Source organism: Chiloscyllium plagiosum, unplaced genomic scaffold (assembly GCF_037043375.1).
Source record: "Chiloscyllium plagiosum isolate Xiang-an unplaced genomic scaffold, Cpla_swu_hap1 HiC_scaffold_35, whole genome shotgun sequence".
In the NCBI taxonomy this organism is placed as follows: domain Eukaryota; kingdom Metazoa; phylum Chordata; class Chondrichthyes; order Orectolobiformes; family Hemiscylliidae; genus Chiloscyllium; species Chiloscyllium plagiosum.
Genome location: NW_028270173.1, coordinates 12,824,454 through 12,844,670, shown reverse-complemented (window position 1 = coordinate 12,844,670; position 20,217 = coordinate 12,824,454). Strand labels below are relative to the sequence as shown.

Sequence of the window (20,217 nt, the reverse complement as noted above, 5' to 3'; positions counted from 1 at the left end):
GGTCAGACCTGTGCGGTTGACTAACTATCGGGATGGGTAATGCAGAGGCCCATGCTTGGGGTCGGGGGTGGGGGTGCGGAAGCACAACAGGAGAGCCTTGCATTATGGGATGCTCGAGACGTCAAGTGGCTATTCCTCATGCCCCAATCCCCTGAGGATATTTGGGTGGAAATCCTCCCTCCAAAGGCTCCTACAATCTTGAGATAAGACAGGACACCACAGGGATTAGAAAAGGCACATCAAATGTATTTCAAAATAACAGAGAAAAAAAAATACAAAATAACTTCAAAACAAAAATTCATCAAGTTAAATCTCTTTAAAATGCAATGGGGGCAGTTTCTGGTATTAGAGATTGATCCTAGCACTCATATACTAGAAAGCAGCAGATATACAAGAGGCTGGCGATCAGAAAACAGCAGCATCCAAAGTCTTGGAGCTTTGAATGTCCCCACCCTCCCCCCCTACCCTTTCCAATTCCTTCTCCAACATTTGGTTAACTCTATGATTTGGTGAATAATTTTGGAACCACACAATTTGAAGCCGGCGAGTGATAGGCCATACGCTGGTGTTGGGTCTTGTTGTTGGTGGGTTCAAAGGTCAACAGGCCCAGATCCCAGCAGAACAGAAACAGAGACTAAAAAATCGTAGGCTTCATGACGACTGCAGTAAAATCGCAAAGTCCGGGAGAAGAATTAGCTGTGAGCTTTAGAATTGTCCCCTGGCGGTGGCCCTGTGCCTCACTCCTTCCTGACGGAACTGACAAACTTATAAGGCCTCATCTTCATCTCAGTGAAGGGTATGGAGAACTCGAAGCCTTTCCAGCTATACCAGTTCACACCCTGCAGAAGGGAAAAGGCAGTCAGTGTCAGTGTTCACTCTGAGTGAACAACCAGTCATTACACAGCAAGCCAGGATGTACCAGAGTGTCATAGAGGGGCTGAGGGAGACCGAGAGGGAGTGAGAGAGTCAGAGAGAGAGACAGAAAATCAGTGAGTGAGCGAGAGTCAGTGAGTGAGCGAGAGTCAGTGAGAGAGGGAGAGAGAGAGTCAGTGGGTGAGCGAGAGAGTCAGTGGGTGAGCGAGAGAGTCAGTGGGTGAGCGAGAGAGTCACTGAGTGAGAGAGAGTCAGTAAGTGTGAGAGAGAGTCAGTGATGGTCAGTGAGTGAGATAGATTCAGTGAGTGAGAGAGATTCAGTGAGTGAGGGAATTAGTGAGAGAGAGAGAAAATCAGTGAGCGAGTGAAAGTCAGTGAGTGAGCGAGAGTCAGTAGGTGAGCGAGAGAGTCAGTGAGTGAGCGAGAGAGTCAGTGAGAGAGAGTCAATGGGTGAGCGAGAGAGTCACTAAGTGAGAGAGTCAGTGAGTGAGAGAGAGTCAGTGAGTGTGAGAGAGAGAGTCAGTGATGGTCAGTGAGTGAGATAGATTCAGTGAGAGAGAGAGAGAGAGAAAATCAGTGAGCGAGTGAAAGTCGGTGAGTGAGCAAGAGTCAGTGGGTGAGCAAGAGAGTCAGTGAGGGAGAGAGTCAGTGGGTGAGAGAGATTCAGTGAGTGAGAGATTCAGTGAGTGAGAGAGTTAGTGAGTGAGAGAGATTCAGTGAGTGAGAGAGATTCAGTGTGAGGGATTCAGTCAATGAGAGAGAGGCAGTGAGTGAGAGAGAGTCAGTGAACGAGGGAGTCAGTGAATGAGAGGGTCAGTGAACGAGAGAGTCAGTGAGTGAGAGAGATTCAGTGTGAGTGAGAGAGTCAGTGAGAGCGAGAGTCAGTGAGAGCGAGAGTCAGTGAGAGAGAGATTCAGTGAGAGAGAGAGTCAGTGAGAGAGAGAGTCAGTGAGAGAGAGAGTCAGTGAGAGAGAGAGTCAGTGAGAGAGAGAGTCAGTGAGAGAGAGAGTCAGTGAGAGAGAGAGTCAGTGAGAGAGAGAGTCAGTGAGAGAGAGAGTCAGTGAGAGAGAGAGTCAGTGAGAGAGAGAGTCAGTGAGAGAGAGAGTCAGTGAGAGAGAGAGAAAGTCAGTGAGAGAGAGAGAAAGTCAGTGAGTGAGGGATTCAGTGAGTGAGAGAGATTCAGTGTGAGGGATTCAGTGAGTGAGAGAGAGGCAGTGAGTGAGAGAGTGAGTCAGTGAGAGAGTGAGTCAGTGAGAGAGTGAGTCAGTGAGAGAGAGATTCAGTGAGAGAGAGATTCAGTGAGAGAGAGAGTCAGTGAGAGAGAGAGTCAGTGAGAGAGAGAGTCAGTGAGAGAGAGAGTCAGTGAGAGAGAGAGAGTCAGTGAGAGAGAGAGTCAGTGAGAGAGAGAGTCAGTGAGAGAGAGAGTCAGTGAGAGAGAAAGTCAGTGAGAGAGAGAGTCAGTGAGAGAGAGAGTCAGTGAGAGAGAGAGTCAGTGAGAGAGAGAGTCAGTGAGAGAGAGAGTCAGTGAGAGAGAGAGTCAGTGAGAGAGAAAGTCAGTGAGAGAGAAAGTCAGTGAGAGAGAGAGTCAGTGAGAGAGAGAGTCAGTGAGAGAGAGAGTCAGTGAGAGAGAGAGAAAGTCAGTGAGAGAGAGAGAAAGTCAGTGAGTGAGGGATTCAGTGAGTGAGAGAGATTCAGTGTGAGGGATTCAGTGAGTGAGAGAGAGGCAGTGAGTGAGAGAGTGAGTCAGTGAGTGAGAGAGTCAGTGAGAGAGTGAGTCAGTGAGAGAGTGAGTCAGCGAGAGAGAGAGAGTCAGTGAGTGAGGGATTCTGAGTGAGAGAGAGGCAGTGAGTGAGAGAGTGAGTCAGTGAGAGAATGAGTCAGTGAGAGAGACAGTCAGTGAGAGAGAGAGAGAGAGAGTCAGTGAGTGAGGGATTCAGTGAGTGAGAGAGAGGCAGTGAGTGAGAGAATCAGTTAATGAGAGTCAGTGAATGAGAGATTCAGTGAGTGAGAGAGATTCAGTGAGTGAGAGAGATTCAGTGAGTGAGAGAGATTCAGTGAGTGAGAGAGATTCAGTGAGTGAGAGAGATTCAGTGAGTGAGAGAGATTCAGTGAGTGAGAGAGATTCAGTGAGTGAGAGAGATTCAGTGAGTGAGAGAGATTCAGTGAGTGAGAGAGATTCAGTGAGTGAGAGAGATTCAGTGAGTGAGAGAGAGGCAGTGAGAGAGAGAGAGAGAGAGAGAGAGAGAGAGAGAGTGTGTGTCAGTGAGTGAGAAAGATTCAGTGAGTGAGGGATTCTGTGAGAGAGAGAGAGTCAGTGAATGAGAGATTCAGTGAGTGAGGGTTTCAGTAAGTGAGAGAGTCAGTAAATGAGAGAGTCAGTGAGTGAGAGAGATTCAGTGTGAGAGAGAGATTCAGTGTGAGAGAGAGTCAGTGAGAGAGAGAGAGTCAGTGAGAGAGAGAGTCAGAGAGAGAGAGAGTCAGTGAGTGAGAAAGATTCAGGTGAGTGAGAGAGATTCAGTGAGTGAGGGATTCTGTGAGAGAGAGTCAGTGAGTGAAAGAGTCAGTGAGTGAGTCTGTGAGAGAGAGAGATTCAGTGAGTGAGAGATTCAGTGAGTGAGAGAGATTCAGTGAGTGAGAGATTCAGTGAGTGAGAGATTCAGTGAGTGAGAGATTCAGTGAGTGAGAGATTCAGTGAGAGAGAGTGAGAGTGTCAGTGAGTGAGAGAGTCAATGAGTGAGAGAGTCAATGAGTGAGAGAGTCAATGAGTGAGAGAGTCAATGAGAGAGAGAGTCAATGAGAGAGAGATTCAGTGAGTGAGAGTGAGAGTGTCAGTGAGTGAGAGAGTCAATGAATGAGAGAGTCAATGAGTGAGAGAGTCAGTGAGAGAGATTCAGTGAGTGAGAGAGATTCAGAGTGAGAGAGAGGCAGTGAGAGAGAGAGGCAGTGAGAGAGAGAGGCAGTGAGAGAGAGAGAGGCAGTGAGAGAGAGAGAGAGAGAGAGAGAGAGTCAGTGAGTGAGAAAGATTCATCGAGTGAGAGAGATTCAGTGAGTGAGGGATTCTGTGAGAGAGAGAGAGTCAGTGAATGAGAGATTCAGTGAGTGAGGGATTCAGTAAGTGAGAGAGTCAGTAAATGAGAGAGTCAGTGAGTGAGAGAGATTCAGTGTGAGAGAGAGAGTCAGTGAGAGAGTCAGAGAGAGAGAGAGAGTCAGTGAGTGAGAAAGATTCAGGTGAGTGAGAGAGATTCAGTGAGTGAGGGATTCTGTGAGAGAGAGATTCAGTGAGAGAGAGTCAGTGAGTGAAAGAGTCAGTGAGTGAGTCTGTGAGAGAGAGAGATTCAGTGAGTGAGAAAGATTCAGTGAGTGAGAGATTCAGTGAGTGAGAGAGATTCAGTGAGTGAGAGATTCAGTGTGTGAGAGAGATTCAGTGAGTGAGAGATTCAGTGAGTGAGAGATTCAGTGAGAGAGAGTGAGAGTGTCAGTGAGTGAGAGAGTCAATGAGTGAGAGAGTCAATGAGTGAGAGAGTCAATGAGTGAGAGAGTCAATGAGTGAGAGAGTCAATGAGTGAGAGAGTCAATGAGTGAGAGAGTCAGTGAGTGAGAGAGTCAGTGAGAGAGAGATTCAGTGAGTGAGAGTGAGAGTGTCAGTGAGTGAGAGAGTCAATGAATGAGAGAGTCAGTGAGTGAGAGATTCAGTGAGTGAGAGATTCAGTGAGTGAGAGATTCAGTGAGTGAGAGATTCAGTGAGTGAGAGATTCAGTGAGTGAGAGATTCAGTGAGTGAGAGATTCAGTGAGTGAGAGATTCAGTGAGTGAGAGATTCAGTGAGTGAGAGATTCAGTGAGTGAGAGATTCAGTGAGTGAGAGATTCAGTGAGTGAGAGATTCAGTGAGTGAGAGATTCAGTGAGTGAGAGATTCAGTGAGTGAGAGTGAGAGTGTCAGTGAGTGAGAGAGTCAATGAATGAGAGAGTCAGTGAGTGAGAGATTCAGTGAGTGAGAGATTCAGTGAGTGAGAGATTCAGTGAGTGAGAGATTCAGTGAGTGAGAGATTCAGTGAGTGAGAGATTCAGTGAGTGAGAGATTCAGTGAGTGAGAGATTCAGTGAGTGAGAGTGAGAGTGTCAGTGAGTGAGAGAGTCAATGAATGAGAGAGTCAGTGAGAGAGAGATTCAGTGAGAGAGAGATTCAGTGAGAGAGAGATTCAGTGAGAGAGAGATTCAGTGAGTGAGAGAGAAAGAGAGAGCGAGTCAATGAGTGAAACAGAATCCGTGAGTGAGAGAGATTCAGTGAGTGAGAGAGATTCAGTGAGTGAGAGAGATTCAGGTGGGAGAGAGATTCAGTGAGTGAGAGAGTCAGTGAATGAGAGAGAGTCTGAGTGAGAGAGAGTCAGCGAGTGAGAGTCAGTCAGTGAGAGAGTCAGTGAATGAGACATTCAGTGAGAGAGAGAGTCAGTGTGAGAGAGAGTGAGGGAGTGGGAGAGGGCGAGGGAGTAAGAGAGAGTGAGGGAGTGAGAGAGAGAGCGCGAGGGAGTGGGACAGAGCGAGGGAGTGGGAGAGAAAGCGAATGAGTGAGAGAGTGCGAGGGAGTGAGAGGGAGTGAGAGACAGTGAGGGAGTGGGAGAGAGAGTGAGGGAGTGAGAGTGAGGGAGTGAGACAGAGTGAGGGAGTGAGAGAGAGTGAGAGAGAATCAGAGTGAGGGAGTGAGAGAGTGAGGGAGTGAGATAGTGAGAGAGAATCAGAGTGAGGGAGTGAGGGAGAGCGAGGGAGTGCGAGAGAGCGAGGGAGTGCGAGAGAGCGAGGGAGTGGGAGAGAGCGAGGGAGTGGGAGAGAGCGAGGGAGTGGGAGAGAGCGAGGGAGTGGGAGAGAGCGAGGGAGTGGGAGAGAGCGAGGGAGTGGGAGAGAGCGAGGGAGTGGGAGAGAGCGAGGGAGTGGGAGAGAGCGAGGGAGTGGGAGAGAGCGAGGGAGTGGGAGAGCGAGGGAGTGGGAGAGAGAGAGAGTGAGGGAGTGACAGAGAGCGAGGGAGTGAGAGAGACTGAGGGAGTGAGAGAGACTGAGGGAGTGAGAGACAGTGAGGAAGAATCAGAGCAAGAGAGTGAGAGAGAGCGAGGGAGTGAGAGAGAGAGCGAGGGAGTGAGAGAGAGTGAGGAAGTGAGAAAGTGAGGGAGTGAGAAAGTGAGGGAGTGAGAAAGTGAGGGAGTGAGTGAGAGAGTGAGAGAGTGAGAGAGTGAGAGAGTGAGGGAGTGAGGGAGTGAGGGAGTGAGGGAGTGAGGGAGTGAGGGAGTGAGGGAGTGAGGGAGTGAGGGAGTGAGGGAGACTGAGGGAGTGGGAGAGAGTGAGGGAGTGGGAGAGAGTGAGGGAGAGTGGGAGAGAGTGAGGGAGAGTGGGAGAGAGTGGGAGAGAGTGGGAGAGAGTGAGCGAGAGTGGGAGAGAGTGAGGGAGAGTGAGGGAATGGAGCGAGTGAGGGAGTGAGAGAGAGTGAGGGAGTGAGAGAGAGTGAGGGAGAATCAGAGTGAGGGAGTGAGAGGGAGTGTCAGCGAATGAGTGAGAGAGAGAGTGACAATAAGCAAGTGAGTCAGTATCAGGGAGTGAGAATGAGAGACTGAGTGAGTGAGTGAGTGAGATTGCTTGTGTGCAACAGTGGCCATTTGTGAGAGAGACTGTGAGAGAGAGAGAGTCAGTAAGTGAGAGTCAGAGAGAGTGAGAGTCAGTGGGTGAGAGAGAGAGAATGAGGTGGAGAGTGAGAGAACGAGACAGAGAGGCAGAGGGAGAGAGAGAGAGAGAGACGGAGAGTAAGAGGGTGAGTAATGGGGTGGGTACCTGATGGTCCCTGTTGTTTCCATACTCTCCGTTGAGATTGACACGATGACAGTTTTTATACCACCAGCCTCCTCGATAGGAGACAGCACAGTTTGTGAGAGCCTCGTCATTGTCAGCATCGATGGTGGTGAAGTTGCTGCCGTGATGATATGCCAAGGAGTTTCCTGTGATAAAACAGCAGCTTCACTGACTGCGGTAGTGACTCAGAGATCGCTCCTTGTTAAACTGGCTCATAACTCCAGATGAAACAGAATGCCGTGTAAAGGGGGTTGTTAAGATATCGGATACCTGCCTGGCCTGTTGCCTGGTTACCATGGAGACAGGGTGGAAAGTCTTCACAAGAGAGCTGGAAGCAGCTGCTTCCGACTGTGAGCACACTTCCCATGTCCCAGATTTTATACAGACAGACAAAGAACAAAGAAAATTTACAGCCCAGGAACAGGCCCTTCGGTCCTCCAAGCCTGAGCCAATCCAAATGTACTGTCTAAACCTGTCGCCCAATTCCTAAGCATCTGTATCCCTCTGCTCCCCACCTACTCATGCATCTGTCCAGACACACCTTATATGAATCTACCATTTCTGCTTCTCCCACCTCTGCTGGCTGTATGTTCCAGGCACTTACCACCCTCTATGTGAAGTACTTGCCAAGTGTATCCCCCTTAAATTGTTCACCTCGCACCTTGAATGCGTGACCTCTAGTTATTGAATCCTTCACCCTGGGAAAAAGCTTATCTCTATCTACCCTGTCTATACCCTTCATGATTTTGTAGACATCAATCAGGTCCCTCCTCAATCTCCTTTTTTCTAATGAAAACAAATATAACCTACTCAACCTCTCTTCATAGTTAGCACCTTCCATACCAGGCAACATCTTCGTAAACCATCTCTGCATCCTCTCCAAAGCGTCCACATCTTTTTGGTAATGTGGCCACCAGAACTGTACACAGTATTCTAAATGCAGCTGAACCAATGTCGCGTACAATTTTAACCTGACCTGCCAGCTCTTATACTCAATACCCCGTCTGACGAAGGCAAGCATACTATATGTCTTCTTGAACACTCTATCTACCTGTGCAGCAACCTTCAGGGTGCAATGAACCTAAACTCCCAGATCTCTCTGCTCATCAACTTTTCCCAAGGCTCTTCCATTTACAGTATAATTTGCTCTAGAATTAGACTTCCCAAAGTGCATCAGCTCTCATTTATCTGGATTGAACTCCATCTGCCACTTCTCCACCCAACTCTCCAGCCTATCTATATTCTCCTGTATTCTCTGACAGTCCCTTATGCTTTCTGCTACTCCACCAATCTTCGTGTCATCTGCAAACTTGCTGATCATACCAACAGTGCCCTCTTCCAGATCATTTATGTATATTACAAACAACAGTGGCCCCATCACTAACCCCTGTGGAACACCACTGGTCACCTTTCTCCATGTCGAGAAATTCCCTTCAACTACTACTCTCTGTCTCCTGCTGCTCAACCAGTTCTTTATCCACCGAGCTAGAACACCCTGCACACCATGTGACTTCACTTTCTCCATTAGTCTACCATGGGGAACCTTATCAAACACCTTACTAAAGTCCATGTATATGACATCAACAGCCCTTCCTTCATCTATGAACTTAGTCACTTCTTCAAGAAACTCTATTATGTTGGTAAGGCACGATCTCCCCCGCACAAAACCATGTTGCCTATCACTGATAGGTCCATTCTTTTCTGAATATAAATAGATCTTATCCCTCAGTATCTTCTCCAGCAACATTTCCATCACTGACGTCAGGCTCACTGGGCTGTAGTTACCTTGAATATCCATTCTACCCTTCTTGTACAGGGGGACAACATGAGCAACCTTCCAGTCCTCTGGTACCTCACCAGTGCAGGGGGTGGGAAAATCTCATTGGGAGACAAACAGTCTCTACACATAGTCAAGAGTGAGGTGCTGGAAAAGCATAGCAGGACAGGCAGCATCCAAGGAGCAGGAGAATCAACATTTCAGGCATAAGCCCATACATCCCGTCACAGGCAACATGGTTACAGTCTCACACAGTGTCACACAGGCAACATGGGTACAGTCACGCACACGGTGTCACACAGGCAACATGGGTATTACCTGAATAAGACTGTTACATGGACACTGTCACAGGGCATCACAGACACAATTACACAGGGAGCCCTGTCTGTCTTTGAGCCTCCAGTTATCAGAGTGAGGCATGAAACCGGGAAGGATGGGAAATGGGTGGGTACAGCAGTACGGTGAACTGGGCATGTTTCCCTTCGGGTGTCTCGGAACACTCCCTCCTTCCCTCCCTCACTCACTCACCGGCATTCCCGGAATATTTGCCCACTCTCAGTTTGTATCTCTCGGCTGGGCTCTCCACCAAAAAGTTATCGTAGGTAGCGTAGGCAGATTCCTGACCGTTCCGCAGATCCACACGGAGTTGGTAATGTTGCTGTGCTGTCAGCTGGTGCAGCTTCAACAACCCTACAGCACAGACAGAGGTTACTGTCAGTGACCCATCACTACCCCATCAACTCGATCTCAGGCCCCATTCCTGATCCTCACCACCTCCCCCCTCACCCTCCCATTCTCTCTCTCCCCTCACCCTCCCATTCTTTCTCTCCCCCCTCACCCTCCCATTTTCTCTCCCCCTCACCCTCCCATTCTCTCTCTCCCCTCACCCTCCCATTCTCTCTCCCCCCACCCTCCTTTTCCCTTTGCTCCCCACCCACCCAAGTCCTCCCCAATCTCACCCTCCCAACCACTCACTCCCACTCACCTTCCTTCCCTACCCTCCATCCCCTCCCTATCCTCAACTTCCCATCCCCTCCCCTCCACTCACCGTTCCGTTCCCTTCCCATCCACCTCTCCCATCCCCTCCCGCCCATCTCTACTCACATCCTCCCGGGTTTGACTCCACCCTTGGGCCACTGTCTGTGTGGAGTTTGCACATTCTCCCCGTGTCTGCGTGGGTTTCCTCCGGGTGCTCCGGTTTCCTCCCACAATCCAAAGATGTGCAGGTTAGGTGGATTGGCCATGCTAAATTGCCCATAGTGTTCAGGGATGTGTGTGTTAGGTGCATTAGCCAGGTGAAATGTAGAGTAATAGGGTAGTGGAATGGGTCTGGGTGGGTTGCTCTTTGGAGGGTCAATGTGGATGTGTTGGGCTGAAGGGCTTGTTTCCACACTGAAGAGAAATCCTAAAAATTCTAATTCTAATTGTCCCTCCCCACCAACCCTCCTCAACCTCCACCCTCATCTCCCTCCCCATCCTCCTCTCCCTCAACCCTCACCCTCCTCTCCCTCAACCTTCCTCTCCCTTCCCCCACCCTCACCCTCCTCCCCCCCACTCACCCTCCTCCCCTCAACACCACCCTCCCCCTCCTCCCCCACACTCACCCTCATCCCCTCAACACCACCCTCCCCCTCCTCTCCCTCCTCTCCCTCAACCCTCACCCTCCTCTCCCTTCCCCCACGCTCCCCCTCCCCCTCCTCTCCTGCCCCCACCTTCCTCTCCCTCAACCCTCCCCCTCCTCCCCATACCCTCACCCTTCTCTTGCTCCCCCCCACCCTCCTCTCCCTGCACCCTCCCCCTCCTCCCCCCCACCCTCACCGTCCTCTCCCTCCACCCTGATCCTTCTCCCCCCCACTCTCACCCTCCTCTCCCTTCCCCCACCCTCACCCTCCTCCCTCCACGCTCACACTCCTCCCCTCACCACTCTCACCCTCACCCTCCTCCCCCCACCCTTCTCTCACAAACCTTTGTGGTTCCACCCCCACCCTCACCTCACCACCATGCAACTCCAGCCACTTTCTCCAAACCCCATTCCAACCTCCCTATCCATTCCTAACCCCAGCCAGTGCTCTCCCAGTGCTCCCTCTGCTCCTTAGCCAGCCAGTGCTCCCACGGTCCTTACCAAGCCAGTACTCCAGCTGGTCCTTACCCAGCCAGTGCTCCCCTGGCCCTTACCTAGCCAGTGCTACCCCCTGTCCTTACCCAGCCAGCACTACCCCCTGGTCCGTATCCAGCCAGTGCCTCCCCCTGGTCCGTACCCAGCCAGTGCTCCCCCTGGTCCGTACCCAGCCAGTGCTCCCCCCTGTCCTTACCCAGCCAGTGCTCCCCCTGGTCTGGTCCGTACCCAGCCAGTGCTCCCTCTGGCCCGTACCCAGCCAGTGCTCCCCCTGGTCCAAACCCAGCCAGTGCTCTCCCTGGTCCATACTCAGCCAGTGCTCCCCCTGGTCCATACCCAGCCAGTGCTCTCCCTAGTCCATACCCTGCCAGTGCTCTCTCTGGTCCATACCCAGCCAGTGCCCTCCCTGGTCCGTACCCAGCCAGTGCTCCCCCTGGTCTGGTCCGTACCCAGCCAATGATCCCCTGGCCCTTACCTAGCCAGTGCTACCCCCTGTCCTTACCCAGTCAGCGCTACACCCTGGTCCGTATCCAGCCAGTGCTCCCCCTGGTCCGTACCCAGCTAGTGCTCCCCCTGGTCCATACCCAGCCAGTGCTACCCCCTCTCTTTATCCAGCCAGCGCTACCCCCTGGTCCGTATCCAGCCAGTGCTCCCCCTGGTCCGTACCCAGCCAGTGCTCCCCCTGGCCCGTACCCAGCCAGTGCTCCCTCTGGCTTGTATGCAGCCAGTGCTCCCCCTTGTCCAAACCCAGCCAGTGCTCTCCCTGGTCCATACCCAGCCAGTGCTCTCTCTGGTCCATATCCAGCCAGTGCTCCCCCTGGTCCATACCCAGCCAGTGCTCTCCCTGGTCCATACCCAGCCAGTGCTCTCTCTGGTCCATACCCAGCCAGTGCTCTCTCTGGTCCATATCCAGCCAGTGCTCCCCCTGGTCCATACCCAGCCAGTGCTCCCCCTGGTCCATACCCAGCCAGTGCTCTCTCTGGTCCATACCCAGCCAGTGCTCTCTCTGGTCCATACCCAGCCAGTGCTCTCTCTGGTCCATACCCAGCCAGTGCTCTCTCTGGTCCATACCCAGCCAGTGCTCTCCCTGGTCCATACCCAGCCAGTGCTTCCCCCTGGTCCATACCCAGCCAGTGCTCTCCCTGGTCCATACCCAGCCAGTGCTCCCCCTGGTCCATACCCAGCCAGTGCTCTCCCTGGTCCATACCCAGCCAGTGCTCCCCCTGGTCCATACCCAGCCAGTGCTCCCCCTGGTCCATACCCAGCCAGTGCTCCCCCTGGTCCATATCCAGCCAGTGCTCTCTCTGGTCCATACCCAGCCAGTGCTCCCCCTGGTCCATACCCAGCCAGTGCTTCCCCCTGGTCCATACCCAGCCAGTGCTCTCCCTGGTCCATACCCAGCCAGTGCTCCCCCTGGTCCATACCCAGCCAGTGCTCCCCCTGGTCCATACCCAGCCAGTGCTCTCTCTGGTCCATACCCAGCCAGTGCTCTCTCTGGTCCATACCCAGCCAGTGCTCTCTCTGGTCCATACCCAGCCAGTGCTCTCTCTGGTCCATACCCAGCCAGTGCTCTCTCTGGTCCATACCCAGCCAGTGCTCTCTCTGGTCCATACCCAGCCAGTGCTCTCTCTGGTCCATACCCAGCCAGTGCTCCCCCTGGTCCATACCCAGCCAGTGCTCCCCCTGGTCCATACCCAGCCAGTGCTCTCCCTGGTCCATACCCAGCCAGTGCTCTCCCTGGTCCATACCCAGCCAGTGCTCCCCCTGGTCCATACCCAGCCAGTGCTCTCTCTGGTCCATACCCAGCCAGTGCTCTCTCTGGTCCATACCCAGCCAGTGCTCTCTCTGGTCCATACCCAGCCAGTGCTCCCCCTGGTCCATACCCAGCCAGTGCTCCCCCCTGTCCTTACCCAGACAGTGCTCCCCCCTGTCCGTACCCAGCCAGTGCTACCCCCTGTCCTTACCCAGCCAGCGCTACCCCCTGTCCTTCCCCAGCCAGTGCTTCCCCCTGTCCTTACCCAGCCAGAGCTCCCTCATGTCCTTACCCAGCCAGTGCTCCCCCTGGTCCGTACCCAGCCAGTGCTACCCCCTGGTCCATACCCAGCCAGTGCTACTCTCTGTCCTTACCCAGCCAGTGCTACCCCCTGGTCCGTATCCAGCCAGTGTTCCCCCTGGTCCGTACCCAGCCAGTGCTCCCCCTGGTCTGGTCCGTACCCAGCCAGTGCTCCCTCTGGCCCGTACCAAGCCAGTGCTCCTCCTGGTCCGCACCCAGCCAGTACAACCCCTGCCCTTACCCAGCCAGTGCTACCCCCTGTTCCATATCCAGCCAGTGCTCCCCCTGGTACGTACCCAGCCAGTGCTCCCCTTGGTCTGGTCCATACCCAGCCAGTACTCCCTCTGGCCCAAACCCAGCCAGTGCTCCCTCTGGATTGTACGCAGCCAGTGCTCTCCCTGGTCCATCCCCAGCCAGTGCTCTCTCTGGTCCATACCCAGCCAGTGCTCTCCCTGGTCCGTACCCAGCCAGTGTTCCCTCTGGTCTGTACCCAGCCAGTGCTCCCCCTGGTCCGTACCCAGCCAGTGCTCCCCCACTGTCCTTACCCAGCCAGCGCTCCCCCCTGTCCCTACCCCCTGTCCTTACCCAGCCCGTGCTCACCCCTGTCCTTACCCAGCCAGTGCTCCCCCCGTCCTTAACCAGCCAGTGCTCCCCCTGTCCTTACCCAGCCAGTGCTCCCCCCTGTCCTTACCCAGGCAGTGCTCACCCTGTCATTACTCAGCCAGTGCTCACCCTGTCCTTACCCAGCCAGTGCTACCCCCTGTCCTTACCCAGCCAGTGCTCCCCCCTAGTCCTTACTCAGCCAGTGCTCACCCTGTCCTTACCCAGCCAGTGCTCCCCCCGGTCCTTACTCAGCCAGTGCTCCCCCCTGTCCTTACCCAGCCAGTGCTCACCCTGTCCTTACCCAACCAGTGCTCCCTCCTGTCCTTACCCAGCCAGTGCTCACCCTGTTCTTACCCAGCCAGTGCTCCCCAGCCAGATCTCCGAAGCCTTTCTCGTAGGCCTTCCAGTTCCTGATGAAGTTGGTCTTGCCGTCTATTCTCCTCTGGAAAACCTTCCAGCAGGGAAAGAGGAAAACAGTGATGAATTTCGTACACTAATCTCAAGCAGCTGTGTGGCTGGAAGGACAAGCTGAGGGAATCTCCCAAGCTCACTGTGTGGATTGAGATTGAGATTGGTATTGGGAATGTTGACAGGGAAGTCTTTAACTCACTGGCATTCCAAACACTCTGCGTCTAAACTCTGACCCTGTCCCAGCAGCTCAAACCCAGGGCTGGGTTTCCCATTTGTAAGTTTCTGGGTGAGATTCATTCAGCCACAATGGCCTGGGTTTACTTTTCCCATTCAATCCTCTTCCCTCTGACTGTACCGGTCGAGTGGAACTGAGTGGCAGGAGAAGAGGGAATGCCCTTGGATTCAACATTCCAGAAATACGGAAAGCCCAACCCCACAGGACTTCATTCAAGTCGCTGCACACCAACAGCTGCCCCTTCACTGTGTGGGTCCTGAATATTTAACCTCAGGGCAAGGACAACTTAGGTCCAACAGTACTGGGATTGCGGGGGGCAGGCTGTTAGAGAGAAGGTCAGAGTGTATTTGGTGAACAGACAAAGTCTTTTCCCTGGGGTGGGGGAGTCCTGAACGAGGGTGCATAGGTTTAAGGTGAGGGGGGGGGGGGGGAAAGATTTGAAAGGGAACTAAGGGGCAGCTTTTTCACACAGAGGGTGGTGCGTGTATGGAATGAGCTGCCAGAGGAAGTCGTGGAGGCTGGTACAATTGCAACACTTAAAAGGCATCTGGATGGGGATATGAACAGGAAGGGTTTGGAGGGATATGGGCCAAGTGCTGGCAAACAGGACGAGATCAGATTGGGATGTCTAGACAGCATGGACGAGTTGGGCCGAAGGGTCTGTTTCCATGCTGTACATCACTATGACTCCATCAACAAACTCCATCAACAAACACATCGACCTGGACCCAATATACCAACCACTACAGCGGACAGCTGAAACTGACAACCGGAAGCGGCAGGGACAGACCACTATAAACATCGGAGGAAACATCAAAGAAGCGCTTCGCAGGAGGCTCCCAAGCACTGATGATGTCGCCTAGCCAGGGGATGAAACGTTTGCAAAAAAAACTTCCAGCTCGGCGAACAGAACCACAACAACGAGCACCCGAGCTACAAATCTTCGCACAAACTTTGATCACTATGACTGACAGAGGAGGTCACACTACCTGAGCCAGCCAGCAGGGACTGAGATAGCTGCCCAGGGTCGCTGTTGTTATCCCGGGGGGAAGCTGAACGCACAGCACACAGAGAAAGACAGACAGTTTCTCCACCTCACAGGGGGGTAAGGAGCAGCATCCTCTCTGCACACACCCCTCTCCCCAGGGCCCAGCACTCTCTCCCTCCCTCTCTCTCTCAGTACACACACCCCTCTCCCCAGGGCCCAGTACTCTCTCCCTCTCTCTCTCAGCACACACACCCATCTCCCCAGGGCCCAGCACTCTCTCCCTCTCTCTCACTCTGCCAGCACACACACCTCTCCCCAGGGCCCAGCACTCTCTCACTCTCTCTCACTCTGCCACACACACACCTCTCCCCAGGGTTCAGCACTCTCTCTCTCAGCACACACACACACCTCTCCCCAGGGCCCAGCACTCTCTCCTTCTCTCACTCTGCCAGCACACACACCTCTCCCCAGGGCCCAACACTCTCTCCTTCTCTCACTCTGCCAGCACACACGCCTCTCCCTAAGGCCCAGGCACTCTCACTAACACATGCATCACCTCACACAGTGGCTTGGACCCCCATCCTGGGGATTATGCCCCCACTCCCCCACACCCCTCTCCTTACGAGCCAGCCCCCGCCATCGGTCTCCATGTCGCAGTACGCTCTGATGGGTTTGTCTTTGCTCCCGTTCAGGTAGAGGGTGACGATGCTGGACTCTGTTCTCCCATTGCTGCGTTCTTCTCCGCAGTCCTTCGGGAATGGGATGTGTGCACTGACTACCAAAAAGAATCAGAGAGAGGGAGAGAGTGTGAGGGTAGATCCCAGAATGGACACCAGTTCCCCCTTCCAACACCATCATCCCACTCACCACCTCAAACCTGCTCTCAGGGCGTGAGGGATGTATTGATTGCTGGGTGAGTGATGTATCGATCGCTGGGTGAGGGATGTATTGATCATGGGAGATGGATGTATTGATCAATGAGTGAGGGATGTACCGATCGCTGAGTGAGGGATGTATTGATCATGGGAGATGGATGTATTGATAACTGGGTGAGGGATGTACCGATCGCTGAGTGAGGGATGTATCGATCACTGAGTGATGGATGTATCGATTGCTGGGTGAGGGATGTATTGATCGCTGGGTGAGGGATGTATTGATCATGGGTGAGGGATGTACCGATTGCTGAGTGAGGGATGTATCGATCGCTGAGTGAGGGATGTATTGATCGCTGAGTGAGGGATGTACCGATCACTGAGTGATGGATGTATCGATCGCTGGGTGAGGGATGTACCGATCGCTGAGTGAGGGATGTATTGATCATGGGAGATGGATGTATTGATCAATGAGTGAGGGATGTACCGATCGCTGAGTGAGGGATGTATTGATCATGGGAGATGGATGTATTGATAACTGGGTGAGGGATGTACCGATCGCTGAGTGAGGGATGTATCGATTGCTGGGTGAGGGATGTATCGATCGCTGGGTGAGGGATGTATTGATCATGGGTGAGGGATGTATTGATCATGGGTGAGGGATGTACCGATTGCTGAGTGAGGGATGTATCGATCGCTGAGTGAGGGATGTATTGATCGCTGAGTGAGGGATGTACCGATCACTGAGTGATGGATGTATCGATCGCTGGGTGAGGGATGTATTGATCGCTGAGTGAGGGATGATTCGATCGCTGAGTGAGGGATGTATTGATCACTGAGTGAGGGATGTATTGATCGCTGGGTGAGGGATGTATTGATCGCTGGGTGAGGGATGTATTGATCACTGAGTGATGGATGTATCGATCACTGTCAGGTTGGGTGTTTGGGGATGGGTGGGTCAGATTGGTGTGGGTTTGGGGATGGGTGGGTCAGGTCGGTGGGGGATTCGGGATGGGTGGGTCAGGTTAGTGGGGGTTTGGGGATCGGTGGGGCAGGTCGGTGTGGGTTTGGGGATGGGTGGGTCAGGTCGGTGGGGATTTGGGGATGGGTGGGTCAGGTCAGTGGGGGTTTGGGGATGGGTGGGGCAGGTCGGTGCTTTGTTGGGGATGGGTGGGTCAGGTCGGTGGAGTTTTGGGGATGGGTGAGGCAGGTCGTGTGTGTTTGGGGATGGGTGGGTTAGGTCAGTGGGGGTTTGGGGATGGGTGGGTCAGGTCGGTGTGGGTTTGGGGATGGGTGGGTCAGGTCGGTGTGGGTTTGGGGATGGGTGGGTCAGGTCGGTGTGGGTTTAGGGATGGGTGGGTCAGGTCGGTGGGTATTTGGGGATGGGTGAGGCAGGTCGGTGGTGGTTTGAGGATGGGTGGGTCAGGTCAGTGGGTGTTTGGGGATGGGTGGGTCAGGTCGGTGGGGGTTTGGGGATGGGTGAGGCAGGTCGGTGTGGGTTTGGGGATGGGTGAATCAGGTCGGTGTGGGTTTGGGGATGGGTGAATCAGGTCGGTGTGTGTTTGGGGATGGGTGGGTCAGGTCGGTGGAGGTTTGGGGATGGGTGGGTCAGATCGGTGTGGGGTTTGAGGATGGGTGGGTCAGGTCGGTGGGGGTTTGGGGATGGGTGAGGCAGGTCGGTGGGGTTTGGGGATGGGTGGGTCAGGTCGGTGTGTGTTTGGGGACGGGTGGATCAGGTCGGTGTGTGTTTGGGGATGGGTGGGTCAGGTCGGTGTGGGGTTTGGGGATGGGTGGGTCAGGTCGTTGTGGGTTTGGGGATGGGTGGATCAGGTCGGTGTGTGTTTGGGGACGGGTGGGTCAGGTCGGTGGAGGTTTGGGGATGGGTGGGTCAGGTCGGTGTGGGGTTTGGGGATGGGTGGGTCAGGTCGGTGGGGGTTTGGGGATGGGGGGTCAGGTCGGTGGGTGTTTGGGGATGTGTGGGTCAGGTTGGCGGGGGTTTGGGGATGGGTGGGTCAGGTCGGTGTGGGTTTGGGGATGGGTGGGTCAGGTCGGTGGGGGTTTGGGGATGGGTGGGTCAAGTAGGTTGGTGTTTGGGGATGGGTGGGTCAGGTCGGTGTGGGTTTGGGGATGGGTGGGTCAGGTCGGTGGAGGTTTGGGGATGGGTGGGTCAAGTCGGTGGAGGTTTGGGGATGGGTGGGTCAGGTCGGTGGAGGTTTGGGGATGGGTGGGTCAGGTCGGTGTGGGTTTGGGGATGGGTGGGTCAGGTAGGTGGGTGTTTGGGGAAGGGTGGGTCATGTCGGTGGGTGTTTGGTGATGTGTAGGTCAGGTTGGTGAAGGTTGGGGATGGGTGGGTCAGGTCGGGGGGGTGGGTTTGGGGATGGGTGGGTCAGATCGGTGAGTGTTTGGGGATGGTAGGTCAAGTCGGTGAGTGTTTGGGGATGGGTGGGTCAGGTCGGTGAGTGTTTGGGGATGGTAGGTCAAGTCGGTGAGTGTTTGGGGATGGGTGGGTCAGGTCGGTGAGTGTTTGGGGATGGTAGGTCAAGTCGGTGAGTGTTTGGGGATGGGTGGGTCAGGTCGGTGAGTGTTTGGGGATGGGTGGGTTAGGTCGGTGGGTGTTTGGGGATGGGTGGGTCAGGTCGATGGGGTTTTGGGGATGGGTGGGTCAGGTCGGTGGGTGTTTGGGGATGGTAGGTCAAGTCGGTGAGTGTTTGGGGATGGGTGGGTCAGGTCGGTGAGTGTTTGGGGATGGGTGGGTTAGGTCGGTGTGGGTTTGGAGATGGGTGGGTCAGGTCGATGGGGTTTTGGGGATGGGTGGGTCAGGTCGGTGGGGGTTTGTAGATGGGTTGGTCAGGTCGGTGAGTGTTTGGGAATGGGTGAGGCAGGTTGGTAGGTGTTTGGGTTGGGTGTGTCAGGTCGGTGGGAGTTTGTGGATGGATGGGGCAGGTCGGTGGGGGTTTGGGGATGGGTGTGTCAGGTCGGTGGGGGTTTGTGGATGGGTGGAGCAGGTCGGTGGGTGTTTGCTGATGGGTGAGGCAGGTCGGTGGGGGTTTGGGGATGGGTCGGTCAGGTCAGTGGGGGTTTGGGGATAGTGGGTCAGGTTGGTGGGGGTTTGTGGACGTGTGAGGCAGGTCAGTGGGGTTTTGGGATGGGTGGGTCAGGTCAGTTGGGGATGGGTGTGTGAGGTCAGTGGGGGTTTGGGAATGGGTAGGTCAGATCGGTGGGGGTTTGGGGATGGGTGAGGCAGGTCGGTGGGTGTTTGGGGATGAGTGGGGTAGGTCAGTGGGGGTTTGCAGATGGGTGGGTCAGGTCCGGGGTGGGGATGGGTGCGGTGGATTGATTGGTGCAGTACAGGATCCTCGGACAGGTACCTGTGTTGAAGTGTGCCGTCACAGCGCCCGTCCTCTCACTGTCCTGCAAGGCGTGCAGCCTGACCGTGTACCTGGTGCTGGGCATCAGCTGGTGCAGTCTGTGGCTTAGCTTTGTGGCATCCAACTTCACCCGCTGCGGAGAAAAGGTCAGGCCGTGGGGTCAGAAACTAAGGAGGGAAACACCCACCAAGTTTACACCCTCACTACCTCCCAGTCACAACTTCCCAGGAAAACCCTGCCCTCATACACGGAAAGAGTTAGTCCCTCTCCACCACCGGCTGTGAGATATACCACCGGCTGTGAGATATCCCACCTGCTGTGAGATACCCCACCGGCTGCGAGATACCCCACCTGCTGTGAGATACCCAACCGGCTGTGAGATACCCAACCGGCTGTGAGATATCCCAACGGCTGTGAGATACCCCACCTGCTGTGAGATATCCCACCTGCTGTGAGATACCCCACCTGCTGTGAGATATCCCACCTGCTGTGAGATATCCCACCGGCTGTGAGATATCCCAACGGCTGTGAGATATCCCACCGGCTGTGAGATATCCCAACGGCTGTGAGATATCCCAACGGCTGTGAGATATCCCAACGGCTGTGAGATATCCCAACGGCTGTGAGATATCCCAACGGCTGTGAGATATCCCACCGGCTGTGAGATACCCCACCGGCTTGAGATACCCCACCGGCTGTGAGATACCCCACCGGCTGTGAGATACCCCACCGGCTGTGAGATACCCCACCTGCTGTGAGATACCCCACCTGCTGTGAGATACCCCACCGGCTGTGAGATATCCCACCTGCTGCGAGATATCCCACCTGCTGCGAGACACCCCACCGGCTGCGAGATACCCCACCGGCTGCGAGATATCCCACCGGCTGCGAGATATCCCACCTGCTGCGAGATATCCCACCTGCTGCGAGATATCCCACCTGCTGTGAGATATCCCACCTGCTGTGAGATATCCCACCTGCTGTGAGATATCCCACCTGCTGTGAGATATCCCACCGGCTGTGAGATACCCCACCGGCTGTGAGATACCCCACCGGCTGTGAGATATCCCACCGACTGTGAGATACCCCAC

General features: G+C 54.4%; 1 protein-coding gene across 4 annotated transcripts in view; it reads right to left on the bottom strand.

The window, feature by feature from the left end:
- Positions 1 to 223: 223 nt before the first annotated feature.
- Positions 224 to 20,217, bottom strand: part of LOC122541552 (tenascin-X-like) — a 196,120-nt gene continuing 176,126 nt past the window's right edge. For all 4 annotated transcript variants that reach the window (XM_087979261.1, XM_087979257.1, XM_087979258.1 and 1 more), the window contains 6 exons: positions 19,127 to 19,259; positions 15,510 to 15,661; positions 13,607 to 13,703; positions 9,009 to 9,170; positions 6,686 to 6,849; positions 224 to 839 (listed from right to left, as the gene is read on the bottom strand). In XM_087979261.1, the coding sequence (XP_087835387.1) occupies positions 738 to 839; positions 6,686 to 6,849; positions 9,009 to 9,170; positions 13,607 to 13,703; positions 15,510 to 15,661; positions 19,127 to 19,259 (810 nt within the window). In that variant the 3' untranslated portion in view covers positions 224 to 737. The remainder of the gene's footprint in view (positions 840 to 6,685; positions 6,850 to 9,008; positions 9,171 to 13,606; positions 13,704 to 15,509; positions 15,662 to 19,126; positions 19,260 to 20,217) is intronic.